Source organism: Pollicipes pollicipes, unplaced genomic scaffold, assembly GCF_011947565.3.
Source record: "Pollicipes pollicipes isolate AB1234 unplaced genomic scaffold, Ppol_2.1 Scaffold_6138;HRSCAF=7277_pilon_pilon_pilon, whole genome shotgun sequence".
In the NCBI taxonomy this organism is placed as follows: Eukaryota; Metazoa; Arthropoda; class Thecostraca; order Pollicipedomorpha; family Pollicipedidae; genus Pollicipes; species Pollicipes pollicipes.
The window spans coordinates 29,206,724-29,219,421 of NW_023596818.1; the positions used below are offsets into that span (position 1 = coordinate 29,206,724).

The window sequence follows — 12,698 nt, forward strand, 5'->3', positions numbered from 1 at the left end:
TATGGACGTACCATGACCGCAAGGATGCCTGATGGAAACCTCATGTGATGTACTGATTACCATGAATGTATGTGGGTATGTAGGAGTGGGAAAAGCAGCTTCATCTGCAATCAAGTTTTTTGTACAGCAGTACAAGTACATGACTTTTAAGAAAAGAGTAAGGATACCCGTCTAATCGTTCCAGATACCTTCCCTTGCCTAGCCAAGTGCAAGTCATTTTTACTGATATGGCAGTAATTTGATATGCTTGCATTTCGGCGCATCGGCTACACTATGAATTTGTGTTTGTTTTTAGCCGAGTCTGGGTCACAATCTCGGAGTGTAGCCTTGTGTTGGAGTTGAGGTGGCATGCGATTGCGATCTGCCTCATCGCGCCTTAGGTGTAACCTGAGGCATGATGAGGCACACGATATATGACAAATTTCGGTGTTCACATATGCCTTCTTCTTTCCTGAGTATTTTTATATTCGATTATTGGTGATGCCTTGTAATGTGGTTGCATATCACAAGGCAACTAGAGTTGTGGACCATACTGAACGTTTCAAGTGGACTGTTACTCCTTGCCTGAGCAGATCGTCACATTTTGCTATCAAGGTGACAGACTGCATTTTATCATATCTATGCTTCACTTGCTTCTTAAGCATGGGCCAGATAATAATTGTTTTGCTTCAGGGTGACCAGACTGGAAAATGCATGTTATAGCTACCATGCCTGATGTAGTAATGTCATTGCTGCAGAGTGGAAATTAAAGTGCATGCCTGCTAGGAATTTTGATGCACAGAGTTTGACCTACTTTAGCCACTAATTTCTGCACATAGGAATGATGAAGTTTTAGGTTTCAGCACATATTAATTGGGAAAGGAGTTGTAAACTTGTAAAAATAATTTCAGGCTGAATGCTAAAATGCTCAAAAAACAATTTCACACAATAGAAATATTCAAAGTTAGCTCAATTTGGTCTGATCTGAATTCAGTGCACAAGAGCATGAGATTGAACACATACTGCATAAGCATCCTGCACAGAGAATGGATTTCTGGCAGACTTTGCTATCTAGGTTTCCTTATGGGAATCAAGTCACTGGTAAATGTGATACCAGTTGAGATAGTAAGATGATACTAGTGAGATCAAGTAGTGAATTCTACTATGCAAGCTCTGAAAACATAGTTAATTTGACTTTTAACTATTCTAAGAGTTTATGTGCACCATCATGTTTGGTCTGTTCCAGGTACCATCTCCTCCAACTTTTGATATCACACACATATTCAGCAATTCCTGATCAGCAATAAGTTTGTTCACAATGGAGGACACAGCTGACAGGACCTCATCTGTGGATGGACTGTTGGGTATGTACTATTTGTTTGACTTGGGTGTTTTATTTAGTACAACAATGGAATGCTAGTAGGACTTGCAGAATTCATTTTATTCAGCCATCACTCACCTTAGTTCAGTCCTTTGCCTGGTTCTGGTTGTGCAGGATTATTTCTGGTTCTTACTATATGAATGGTCAGACTCAGCCTCTGTCTCTATTCTGACTTATGGAAACATCAGTCTGTCCCTGTGACATGATATTGCAATGTAGTACAATTTTTATATCTGGAATGTTGCACCCCGCTGGTTTGGTGTTCGGAGTGCTTGCTATTTGGAGATTGTGCTGTGCTTTCATAGCCCACCAACCGAAGTAGACCAATGCAGCTTATGGGGTAATTTTTCCTGCAGTTGTTGTGCCAGACAGGAGCAGGGAACATGCTCTGTGTCATGTGGTGAGCAGGCAGCTTGACTGACATCTGACCTTGTGTTTTGTTTTCCAGTAGTTGTATAACTTGCCAGGCTCCTTTGCTGCAACAAAACCAATAAAACATGTTTTGTGCACCTTTATGAAGCCAAAATAGGATGTTATGTTTTTAGGGATTGTGTCTTGTCAGCATACAAGCCGGAAACAAGTTGGTTCCACTTGATATCTTAGAAAGACAATAATAGTAGCCTCATTTATCAGAAAAAACAGGATAATGGAAATACAAATGTGTTGATATTTTGGCAGCATACCCTCATGGAAATGAATAGCAGAAGTGAATTCAACATCATTTGCAGATGATGCTTCTGGGTGTTTCAGGTTTTTGAAACAACGAGCCATGGTTTTCACAGAGCACCATCATTCAGTGGGCTAAACAAAGACCAATTGCCAGCCATTACTATGGTACAGCACATATCTAACTATGAATTAGAATATGTGAAGAATAGCATACATGCAAACAAACTAAAGTAACCAGGTATTACACATTATGCTTCATTCAAGCATGCAGGTTCAAGAAAACAGTCATCACACGCCACGCGTCAATTATACGTGCAAATGATTAAATTGAACAGGCATCGTGCATCATGCTTCAGGCACCACATATGTGTAAACAATTTTAAGCTGGTACACATCACACATCGAGGCACATATGCTCGCGTAATTGGCAATGATGAGGCCCGTACAATAGGGGTTGGTCACCGACTTTTTGTAAGAATAGATTCACTTATTTTCCCGTCTGGTTGGTTGCGTGCACTGCATATATGCAGTATACATCTTGCATTTCAGCCTGAGCATGTTGTTTGCAAAAAATGGTCACCGAAAGCGGTGTTGCCTATTTTGTTTTTTAGCGTCCCGCAGTTTTTCATGATATCTCCAAAGAAAGGGGTTCATGGACTCACCGACATTAAGTATGTGCCTCCGATGTGTATCACACAATTTACATTTAAGTTCGTAAACCACGTTTTTTGTGTGCTTGTGCTGTTCGTTCCGATAACGGCACAATGTTCCTCGCAAATACACTTAATACTTGACGTAATTTTGATCTCTTGGTTCTTAGGTCGTGGATGAGTTGAGCGCATGAGTCGGAATAACCCGTTTCTTGCTTCATCTGTCCATGCAAAACAAATAAGACGTGTGAAGATTTGACATTTTGCTTTGTTTATATATATATATATATATATATATATATATATATAAAACTAGATCCCGGTTTGAAAATGTCCCAGCGGCTTTAACTGTTTGCATAAAATATATCTATCGTTTTTTTTCTCAGCTCACCGAACTCCTCAGTACGTCATTGTTTCATTACGTCATCTCACCTTGTACAACATTGATTGAGAGTCAAGTACGGCCGTTCTCATGACGTCATGGGTGCCTGGGTGGCATCCATGACGTCATCCTGGGTCTCCCCGAAACGGTCCGCACGTATTCGTGGGCGTTTAGCTCAGAAACTGGAGAAGTTTAGGTCTTGCGAGGGGCAGGGCTGTGAACTGCACCGAATGATCTTCAATATGACGATTTCAGCTCAAATGCCCATACAAATATGGAACACTCTTAGGGATGCTGAATATTTACGATCGCTGGGACTATTTGCTGTGGAGCCAAACTGAAAAGCCAGGGCTGTTAGGCGCCCGCATCAAATGCCCAGTCCTCATAAATCGACTTCATTCAATGCAAAAGTACGCCGAGTAATTGTCCAATGCCTTCACCAATCATGTACGGCTCGTTTGTGTGCGAGCCAGGCGTTGATGGGTTCAGCGGGGTATTGATGAGCATCTTCTTGGCAAGTGACTAGATCACAAGCGTTGCGTAATATATGCATGTTTAGACGCGCTGGAAATGACGTGCTGTGGTAAGCTGCCGCCAACGATGTGTGCGTTATGCTGCTGACACTAAACAGAAAATCGCGCGATGTCTGAATGCTTTGAAAAATTTGTGCTCCAGTTTACGTTGTGTTGTGTTGCACGTCTAGCAGCAGCTTCCAGTCAGCACCAGCTAGAGAACTGGTCACGTGGAGTGGGCCCGGATGTTGTCGTCGTGACGTCATCGATCCAGCACGCTCGGTGACGTCGGCAGGCCACCCGCTGGTGCTGGTGGTGGTGTCGGCACTCTGGGGGTTCACCAACCCGCTGCTCAAGCGCAACAGTGAGGGACTCGAGGACATCCGGGAGTCGGGCCGCCTGCGACAGCTCGCCGCCGAGATTAAGTTCCTGGCCACCAACTGCCGAGTATGTCCGAGGCGACCGCCGCCATCCTGTTGAACCGCAACGGGCTGGGTCAGTGCAGTGGGGGCGGGGCTGGCGGCTGAGTGGCGGCCGGACGGGCGTCGAGTGGTGTTCGTTTGAAGTGTCGTCTGCCATGCTGTGCGCCGCCGCTCCCGGCTCTTCGGCCAGGCGGGCGTCGAGCGGTGCTCGTTTGAAGTGTCATCTGCCGCGCTGAACGCTGGCGCTCCCGGCTGTTCTGGCCGGAAGCAACAGCCGGCGTCACCGCTGCATTAAGCATGGGCAATTTCTGGGAGTCGTGTAAATGCTGGTGTTACTCTGGACTTGAGCAACGTGCCCGCTTCGCCCGTTCCTATCTGTTCTGTGGGCACTGGCTTCCTTTATATGGACAGATAGAGGCAAAAACGGGTTAGATCCGAATAGGTTGGGGAAGGGAGGGGGGAGAAGGAGCCTCAGATTAGCAGCATTGTTCCGACTGTCGGGGTGGCTCGTGCGGTGTCAGTGCACTGGTGTAACTCGATGACATTCAACGGCCACATCTTGAAAGTCGGGATCCTGCACCCGTCCCAGGTGCTGAACTATCTCTAAAACAGTCCTACTTCGGTGGCATGTCCTTTGCCCTCCCTCTTCGGATGCCTTCAAGACATTGGGACATATCACATGCATCCTCATATTATGGCTGACAGAGTTAAGGCATCACACACAATGTGCATTCGCCCTCCTGGCCGCGACACCTTGGTGCGCGAAGTATCGAACATGCCACCTGGCGCTCATCCATTTCATAAATCATGACTGTATCTTCATAACGACGGTAACGGTAACATTGCGGTGACAGCTGCGGTAACAAATGCGGTTATCACCTCTGGCGGCAGTGTGAATGAAGTGCGTGAGTGTTGGATGATGAGTGGCGTTAGCGGGGCTAACTGAAGAGGGGATTACCACAGTCTCGGTGTATCCGAGCCCGGGACCATGTCTACCGCTGCAGTCCTGGCAATGGGCGACTCATGCGACCATCTGTAGCCTTGACCATCCCGGAGTGTTACCTCCCATGCGAGCCGCTGCCACGGAGGCCCTAGGCACTTCTTCTCTCCCTCCAATTATGTTTCGGGGTTCTGGCAGCAGAGGGCCAGGCTGCTGCAGCACAGTGGCGCCCTGTACCGCCCTCATGTGTTCCCGTCAGTCTCCCATGTCACATTTCCTGCCAGTCTCCCATGCCACCTTTACCGTCAGTCCCCCATGTCACCTTGCCCATCATTCTCTCATGCCACCTTGCCTGTCAGACTGCCATGTCACAGTTCCCGTCAGTCTCCCACGTCACCTTTCTCGGCAGTCTTCCATGTCACCTGTCCTGCCAGTCTCCCATGTCACCTTTTCCGTCTGTCTCCCATGTCACATTTTCCGTCAGCCTTCCATGTCACATTTCCCGTCAGTCTGCCATGCCACCTTGCCCGTCGGTCTCTCATGTCACCTTGCCCGCCAGTCTCCCATGTTACCTTGCCCGTCACTCTCCCATGTCACATGCTACATCAGTCATTCGGGTGGTCACCATGTTGGCCCTATCCCGAACAGGGGGAGGGGGAGGGGAAAGGACTCCACCTGACTGACATCTCTGGAACTGCTGGATTGGTTATGTATCTGTATTTGTGTAGTGTTGGATTCCTCGACTATACCTGGATTTCCAAAGATAATTTAAAGAATTTGTAATAAGGGGAAACATGGACAAGAGCCTTCAATTGGGATATTTTCGATCGGACACAGTTGTCATGCTTATCAGCCGATTTCGACGCAAACAACGCAGGTTGAGGGGCAATGACTGAGATTTGTATATTTCGGCGACATTTTCACCTTAAAAATGCATGTGGGTTTCCGTGAGCTGCAGAACGGGGTGACAATACAGCAGATGGAGATGGGTCTGTGTTCTGTTTGCTATCAGGGGACCAGGTATAAGCGAAGATTGTCATAGGCGGAGTGGGAGCGCTTATTGGGGTGATAAAAAGGGCAGGCCAAGTGAGTAGTTGATATTGTCAGCCAACATGCGCTTTCTTCCCTCGTGCTTTTGGAGCGAGATGGTGGGTCGGTGATGGGATACGGTAAAACAACGAAAGTTGCGGTAAGTCCGAAACGGCTTACCGGGTTCAAATCGCTTTGCGATGCGTCCAACTGTCTAGGAGGCGCCCCGAGAGATTTGCTCGAGTCTGCTGGCGGGGAAATGCCCTCGAGAGGGATTGTATTAACCCTTTGCTGGGGAGGGTTAATGTGTCCACGCGTCCAGTCGGTCACGATTTTGTGCTTGTATGTTTCAGTACGTTGCTGCGTTTGTTACCAACCAGCTGGGATCTGTCCTATACTTCGTTGCCCTCGGCGCTGCTGGTATGTATCTCACGCGGAGCATCTGCTACCAAGTTTGCCTGTTGTGTCGGATGCTAGTGTCTGTTGAAAGCGGCTGGCTTCTTTTGCGCTAGCACTCTTCTCTTCATATGTGGCATGTGGCGCCACGGAGAACATCAGCCATGTAGTTAGTGTGCCTCTATCTCCGGAGGAAGTTCCTCATCTCCGCGCCCACGCTCAGTCTGTCAGCCCGGCCGCAAGCTCAAGGCATCCTTAAGAGTGACTTAAAGTTCACTCTTGGCCACTCTTGAGGATGAGCACGGCTCTAAATATTGAGGACCGTGCAGTTGATGCTCATGAAAGCTTCAATTAATGCTACTGCTGCGCTGCATGACCAGCACCTTTTGGTATCTTCAAAGTCATTAACTTGACGCAAGAACTTTGAAGTCTTGACACCGAAAAACCAGAGTCTGTGTGTCTTTCTTATATCATGCACAATCAAAGAAAGCTTTCCTTATTTCGGCGGCCGATGAGTTTTTGTCGTCTTGCTGCTTGATGATGTTTCCGTAGTACATCCCCAGGGTACCCTCGTCTCAGCGTCGTATCAGCTGTCGTATCGCCACCACTGACGCTGTCGTTCCCGCTGCAGATCTTTCGCTGGCGTCTCCGATCACCAGCGCGCTGACATTTTTGTTTACACACATCTGCGGCGTCCTGCTGGGGGAGCCCATTGGAAATAAAGCGCGTGAGTGATCAGGGCGGGGACTTCTGGCTTTACAAGGCGTGGTGTTGCGGCCTTCTTCCGTGTATGATGGTGTTGTTGCCATCTTCGGACGAGGATAGATTGGTTGTGTTTTTATTGTTTGGTGCAACAGTTGAAACAGTATTGTCATGATGAAGATGCTCGTACGTTGATGTAGTGTTCGTTGCACGTAAGTCATAGACTAATGCGAATGCTACGTACTTATAGCAAGCGCAAAATCTTGTTTTTGTGGATTTATTTTCTCTTCCATTTCGTAATGGTTTTTATGTTTTGGCGCATTTCTTTTATTTTTAAGCAGTCATATTCGTATTCTTTTTGAAATATTTAACAAAAAGTTTTAGTACATTTTGATCACCCTAGAAGCTCACTGCATTTTCGGGACATATCCATGGCCATGCAGGCATTATAAACGCAAACATACACCCGAGAGACAGAAAAAATGTAATTCTTTATACTAGTTTGACGTCGATACGCTGACCTATTTCGTGTGAAGACAAAGCTTCGCTCAGGGCTCAGCATCAAGTAATTCATCGACGGAGAGGCCGTGTGAAAAAGGAAGGGCGTTCGTCGATTTATGTACCGCTGCATCACACTTTGAACCGCAGAGTGAGCGTGTCTACTTTTGTTCCGCCATGGCAGAAACATTTGCCTATTGCGCAGAATGTGAGTTGTGCTATAGCTCAGTGTTTCTCTCTCTGACCCAAGCTTTCTTCTCCAAAGTTGTCTTTTTGCCCCTAAATGAGGGCTGGGACGGAGCGAGATAAAAAAACTCATCCGTGCATGTCATTCAAGGCGGAAAGAGCATATTTGTGATCGAGTCCTTTGCACGCACACGCACTTCCCCGTCATAATGCAAATATATGTTGTATGGTTTCCCGTACTGAAATATATAATGTTGTCTGTACTAATGGCGCGCGTTCGTGCCGTGTTCCAGTGACGTACAGTGGCGTGGTGTGCGTCATACTGGGCGTCAGTCTCTGCATGCTGGACAAGAGGCTCTGACAGCTGCCAAGCGACGACAAGCTCAGATGCAGGCTCGCGGCAAGTTCGGAGGAGTCCTGGGCTGTTGTGGGTACTCGGGGGGAGGGGAGGGGGAGCTGGCGTCTCGTGGTGGGGGGGGGGGGGGAGTTGGCGGTGGCGGGGTGGCGGTCACAGCACGCGCCGAGGTGTAACGCCCAGGTAATATTAGTATGAAATGAAATGCCGTCGCTGACACACCCACTGCACATACATTCCCCTTGCTTTTAAAATCATTCGCTATGATGAGCAACCAAAACATATCATAGGAAAAGTATTGTCTTCTGTAACTTCTGGAACGGCCAATGCCCTGCCTGTTCGCGCGATACGGAAGTTTTGTTTGGTGACAATTGAATAGAGACTGCCGATTCCTCCCCGAAAAGAATCAACCGTTCCCCAGCCCCTCACCAGTCCTTTAATCAGCCCCTCACCAGCCCTTTAATCAGCCCCTCACCAGCCCTTTAATCAGCCCCTCACCAGTCCTTTAATCAGCCCTTCACCAGTCCTTTAATCAGCCCCTTACCAGTCCTTTAATCAGCCCCTCACGCGTCCTTTAATGAGCCCCTCACCACTCCTTGAATGAGCCCCTTTTCAGTACTTTAAGCAACCCTTTAGCCCTTGGCGTGCCTGAGCGACAAAGAGGTGAATATTGACGACAAATGACGTATAACATTCTATTTTAAAGTCCTTGAGTTTTCGTCGGATACATTTTCCCGAGAAGTGAACGGTGGCGAATTACGATGGCACCATAAGGCACCATTGTCAGCGACGGTGTTTCAGTTTACGGTGACGGTGTTTGGTCAGATTGATGGCACTGAGACAGGGAAGGCCCAAGGACGGACCGCAACGCTGCGGGTGGCAGCAGGAGGCCGTGTGTGCTGCTGAACTGTGCGAAGGCTGCTGTCGTGACAATGGTTGCTGCTGTGCACGAGAGAGGACTGTATGCCCCTGTCATGTTCTTCCCATATTCCGACTAGTGCCTCTGACAAGCGTGAGGAAAGCGTGTGTTTGCGCTCGGTCGTTACGCCGTCCCTTGTTGGGACGGTGTGTTCGGACACCGGCATGACCTCCGCTCGCGGCCCGATGGGTGACGGGTCAGCCGTGTGGCGCCAGGTCTGCCAGATGCGCGTCTCTCGGTGTCCGTGGAGATGGCTCGGTCAGTCGCCGGCTTTGCTGCGTTGGATGAGGCCGGGTGGTGTCATTGTTCATTGTTGCCAACCCCCGGACCTCATATACCTCTTGCAATACAGTAGCTTTATTCGCCATGATAGATCTGTCGTTGAGCCCATGTGCGTGATCGCGTACTTTCTTGTTGATGATACGTCGCACATTTATTCGCTGTGGCATTTGCTCAATATCGACTGTCAAGATGAGTCTTGGACGGACAAAATGGCTCTGGTGGAATGGAGTTGTTTTCCGTGACGTCACCGACTGGAAGCAGCTCCGACGGCTGTTTGTTTCTATGCTAAATGTCACGTGGAAGATTGCCTGGCCGTGATTGCGGAAGAACGTTGTGATAATAGCGGATAAATTTTGGTGCAGCGGATAGTATTATTTCCCTATTTCTGTTACGTAGGACTTGCATTTATTAACAACTCTCGTCATAATTGACAGCTTAATATTGCGAGTGGAACTCACTTTCCGTATTATTAAGAAACAAGCACGTCCGTTAACCGCAACGCACTGAACGAGACGTGTTCACTGACACGCTTTCAAAGTACTCCCATATTTGTACTTCAAGCAACACTGCAATGACAGAATATGAGAGATCGGCTACCCCACCTCAGAACGACCACACCTGCACGTTGTGAAGTCCCAGACCAGTTCAAGAACTAGCCAGTTTGTTATCCTCGGTGGGTCTGTGTTTTGCATCGATCGATCGATCAGGGGCGTAGTGTTTCTTATTCAAGTAGAGAGCCCGACCCCCTTAACTCGAGCTTCACTTCCCCCCGCCTTTTGGGAGAAAAGGGGCCAAATCCGGGGAGACGCCCAACTGGCGAATCTCGGGCGGATTACACAATTTTCACGTTCCCCCCCCCCCCCCCCCACTCTCAACTCACCTTTTCATACGGCGACCCCGTTTAAGATTATCTGCGCCATGCGAACTTATAATTACAGCTCCAGCCGACTCAGGCTCGCCGCCCACGACTCACCGCGGGGCACAGTGACCACAGGTGGCCCGCATGGTCCAGGCCACAAGGTCGTAAGCGGTCAATTCAGGGGCAGAATCAGGCCCGGGGCCTGGCAGAAGTAAGCGTGATCCCTCTTCAGTTCCATGCTCTGGTCCAGACGAAGCTTTGGGTGCGGCGCTGCTGCATCGCTGACTGCACGGTCCTTGTGAACACAGATATTCTGCCTGCACGAACTTTGGTCCAGCCACGCCGCCACCTGGACCTGCTTTCAGGACACCGTTTTCTGTCGGATGTCGCCGCCTTCGCCGTCCTTTTACACCCCGCCGCCTCCTCCGCCCGCCTTTCTGTCGGGTGCCAACGCTTACGCCGTTCTTTCTGTCGGGTGCCACCGCCTCCCCCGTCCTTTCTGTCGAATGTCACCGCCTTCCCCGTCCTTTCTGTCGGATGCCACCGCCTTTCCCGTCCTTTTCCACTCCGGCGCCTCCTCCGCCCGCCTTTGGTAGGACTGCTTCTCAGTCTTCAAATGAGTTCTTTCTCATCTCACCGCAGCACACCCTGACAGATCATGTTCATCTGTTAACCTCCGTAATGGGGCAACGGGACATCTGCCCCCCTCCATGGCAACAAGGACCAGTTCGAAGTTGCTGGCTGTTGAACGTCCTTTCCTGGACACTGTTCACTGTAGGTTTCTCTGCTGCCCTCTTATCCGCTCTTCCTTCTGGATAATTTGGTCCATAGTCAGAGTTATCCCTTTTAAGTGCACCGACCCTGTGCACCTTATCCAGGTCCAGGCTCACCAGCGACACATCGACGGTTGCTACGCTTCTCTTCTCCGCATGCTTCAGTTCAAGGGACAGAGGTCAGATTACAGTCCACATGCTCGCCTCAGGCGCCAAAGACCAGGTCACCCTACAGCTGTAGTTCTCTCGGTCACAGATCCATGGGCCTGCTCCTGCAGGGCGGGTTACATCAGAAGACAATTGTCATCCTGTGGGTACACATCCGTAGCTTTCAGCACTGGACCACTGACAGACCCCATGCTCCACTGGCACGGAGTGTCAGCCTGAAACCAATTGTTTTGCGCGTACAGCACGACAGCTGCCATGTGCGGACACCTGCGCAGACCATTGGGACAGGTGTGCCTTCCAGAAACAGGTGTCTTGTCCCCAGCCGTCAGCTGCGACACATCTGATAGACGGAATGGCTTCGGAGCGGCTTCCAGATGGAGCGTGTCACTGATATGGCAGTTTACCTGAAGCAAACATCCCAGAAATGAGCATTTGGGTGACAGGTGACACCCACAAGACACCCGCCACAGGGGCGCTCTTGGCTTGGAGCGTTCCGTTCCGTTCGTGGCTTGTTCACCGTGTGAACGTTAAGACAAGATGCCTTGTCTTGCCCTGTGTCTCCACAGGAGGAACTCGGCTCGTGCTGGAACAGCTGGCTGTACAGTCACGCCCATCCAAGGTCAGACACTCCGAGCCGTGACCACGGAGGCCCGACAGGCGCGACGCAGGAGACCAACTCACCGTGGCAGACGCTCGTACCAAAGCAAGCGTGACTTCAGACGTCATCAGAAGCGACTCGGCCAGTTACCGAGAATCGATACATGTGCCGTAAACACTGAATAGCACGCCAGGGCTGCAATTTCCTATTCGGGTGGGGTATCCCCCGAGCTTTGATTAGAAAATGGACTAATATCGAGATGTCGTTTGCTCAGCGCGGTGTAATTTTGTGAAGCTACACACCCAACGCAAACCAAAGTCTGCTGAGCTCCGTGATGGAATCGCTCGTCACAGATGTGATTTGGTTCTCTATAAGAGGCAGCTAATGAAACCTCGGTTGAATCTTGAATGAAATCTTGATGGCCACAAACTTAATCTAATCAAGAGGCAGTCTAGAATTTCACTGACAGCGCTGTTGTTTTTTCCGACGATCTGAATTATGGTATTCTGTCTGTCTCGTCGTCATCCAAATGAAAGCTGGTTGAATTTCTTCCCAGTTAGGTACTCATTGGGAACCGTTTTCAATGGCAGTGGTACCCGGCAACCATCCATTAGCGTATTCACCGAATCCAACAGACGGCCAGCCTTTTGGCCAGGCTGTAACGCTTAGAGGCATATTATACCTCCGTTGAAATTGCTAGCTGGCGTAGAGTGGATGAGATCGAGCGCCAGCCTGATTGCATTTCAGCGCAAAGAGCCTTAACCAACAATCTGTGCTGCCCGCAATTTAGACCACGTTTGTCAGGCGCGCCCAGGCGGCGGCGAGAGAGGCCCGCGCCGTGGCAGCGAGAGTGCTGAAGCTCTTGAGATAAAGGCTAGCGCAGCACCCGACGAGCAGCTGCGTTTAGAGTGGCATTATCTTGGAACGGTCGGGTATTTAAGAACCTCATTGCATTCGTTGCACGCCCTGAGCACGCATCATATTGCATTTTACTGTTT

The 12,698-nt window shown here is 49.4% G+C and overlaps 1 protein-coding gene across 1 annotated transcript; it reads left to right on the forward strand.

Annotated features, from left to right (window-relative positions):
* The first annotated feature begins 549 nt into the window (after nt 1-549).
* LOC119106479 (transmembrane protein 234) lies at nt 550-8,181 on the forward strand. Its single transcript, XM_037230130.1, has 6 exons — nt 550-594; nt 1,226-1,343; nt 3,869-4,020; nt 6,318-6,384; nt 6,992-7,087; nt 8,040-8,181. The coding sequence occupies exons 2-6, from the start codon at nt 1,298-1,300 to the stop codon at nt 8,105-8,107; spliced, it is 429 nt and encodes a 142-aa protein (XP_037086025.1). The 5' UTR covers nt 550-594; nt 1,226-1,297; the 3' UTR covers nt 8,108-8,181.
* The last annotated feature ends 4,517 nt before the right edge of the window (nt 8,182-12,698 follow it).

Bases quoted from the DNA above. Each gene is read 5' to 3' on its own strand.
- LOC119106479 (XM_037230130.1), top strand. From the start codon at position 1,298: ATGGAGGACACAGCTGACAGGACCTCATCTGTGGATGGACTGTTGG. The intron at 1,344-3,868 runs GTATGTACTATT...TGACGTCGGCAG, and splicing joins ATCTGTGGATGGACTGTTGG to GCCACCCGCTGGTGCTGGTG. The intron at 6,385-6,991 runs GTATGTATCTCA...TTCCCGCTGCAG, and splicing joins CGTTGCCCTCGGCGCTGCTG to ATCTTTCGCTGGCGTCTCCG.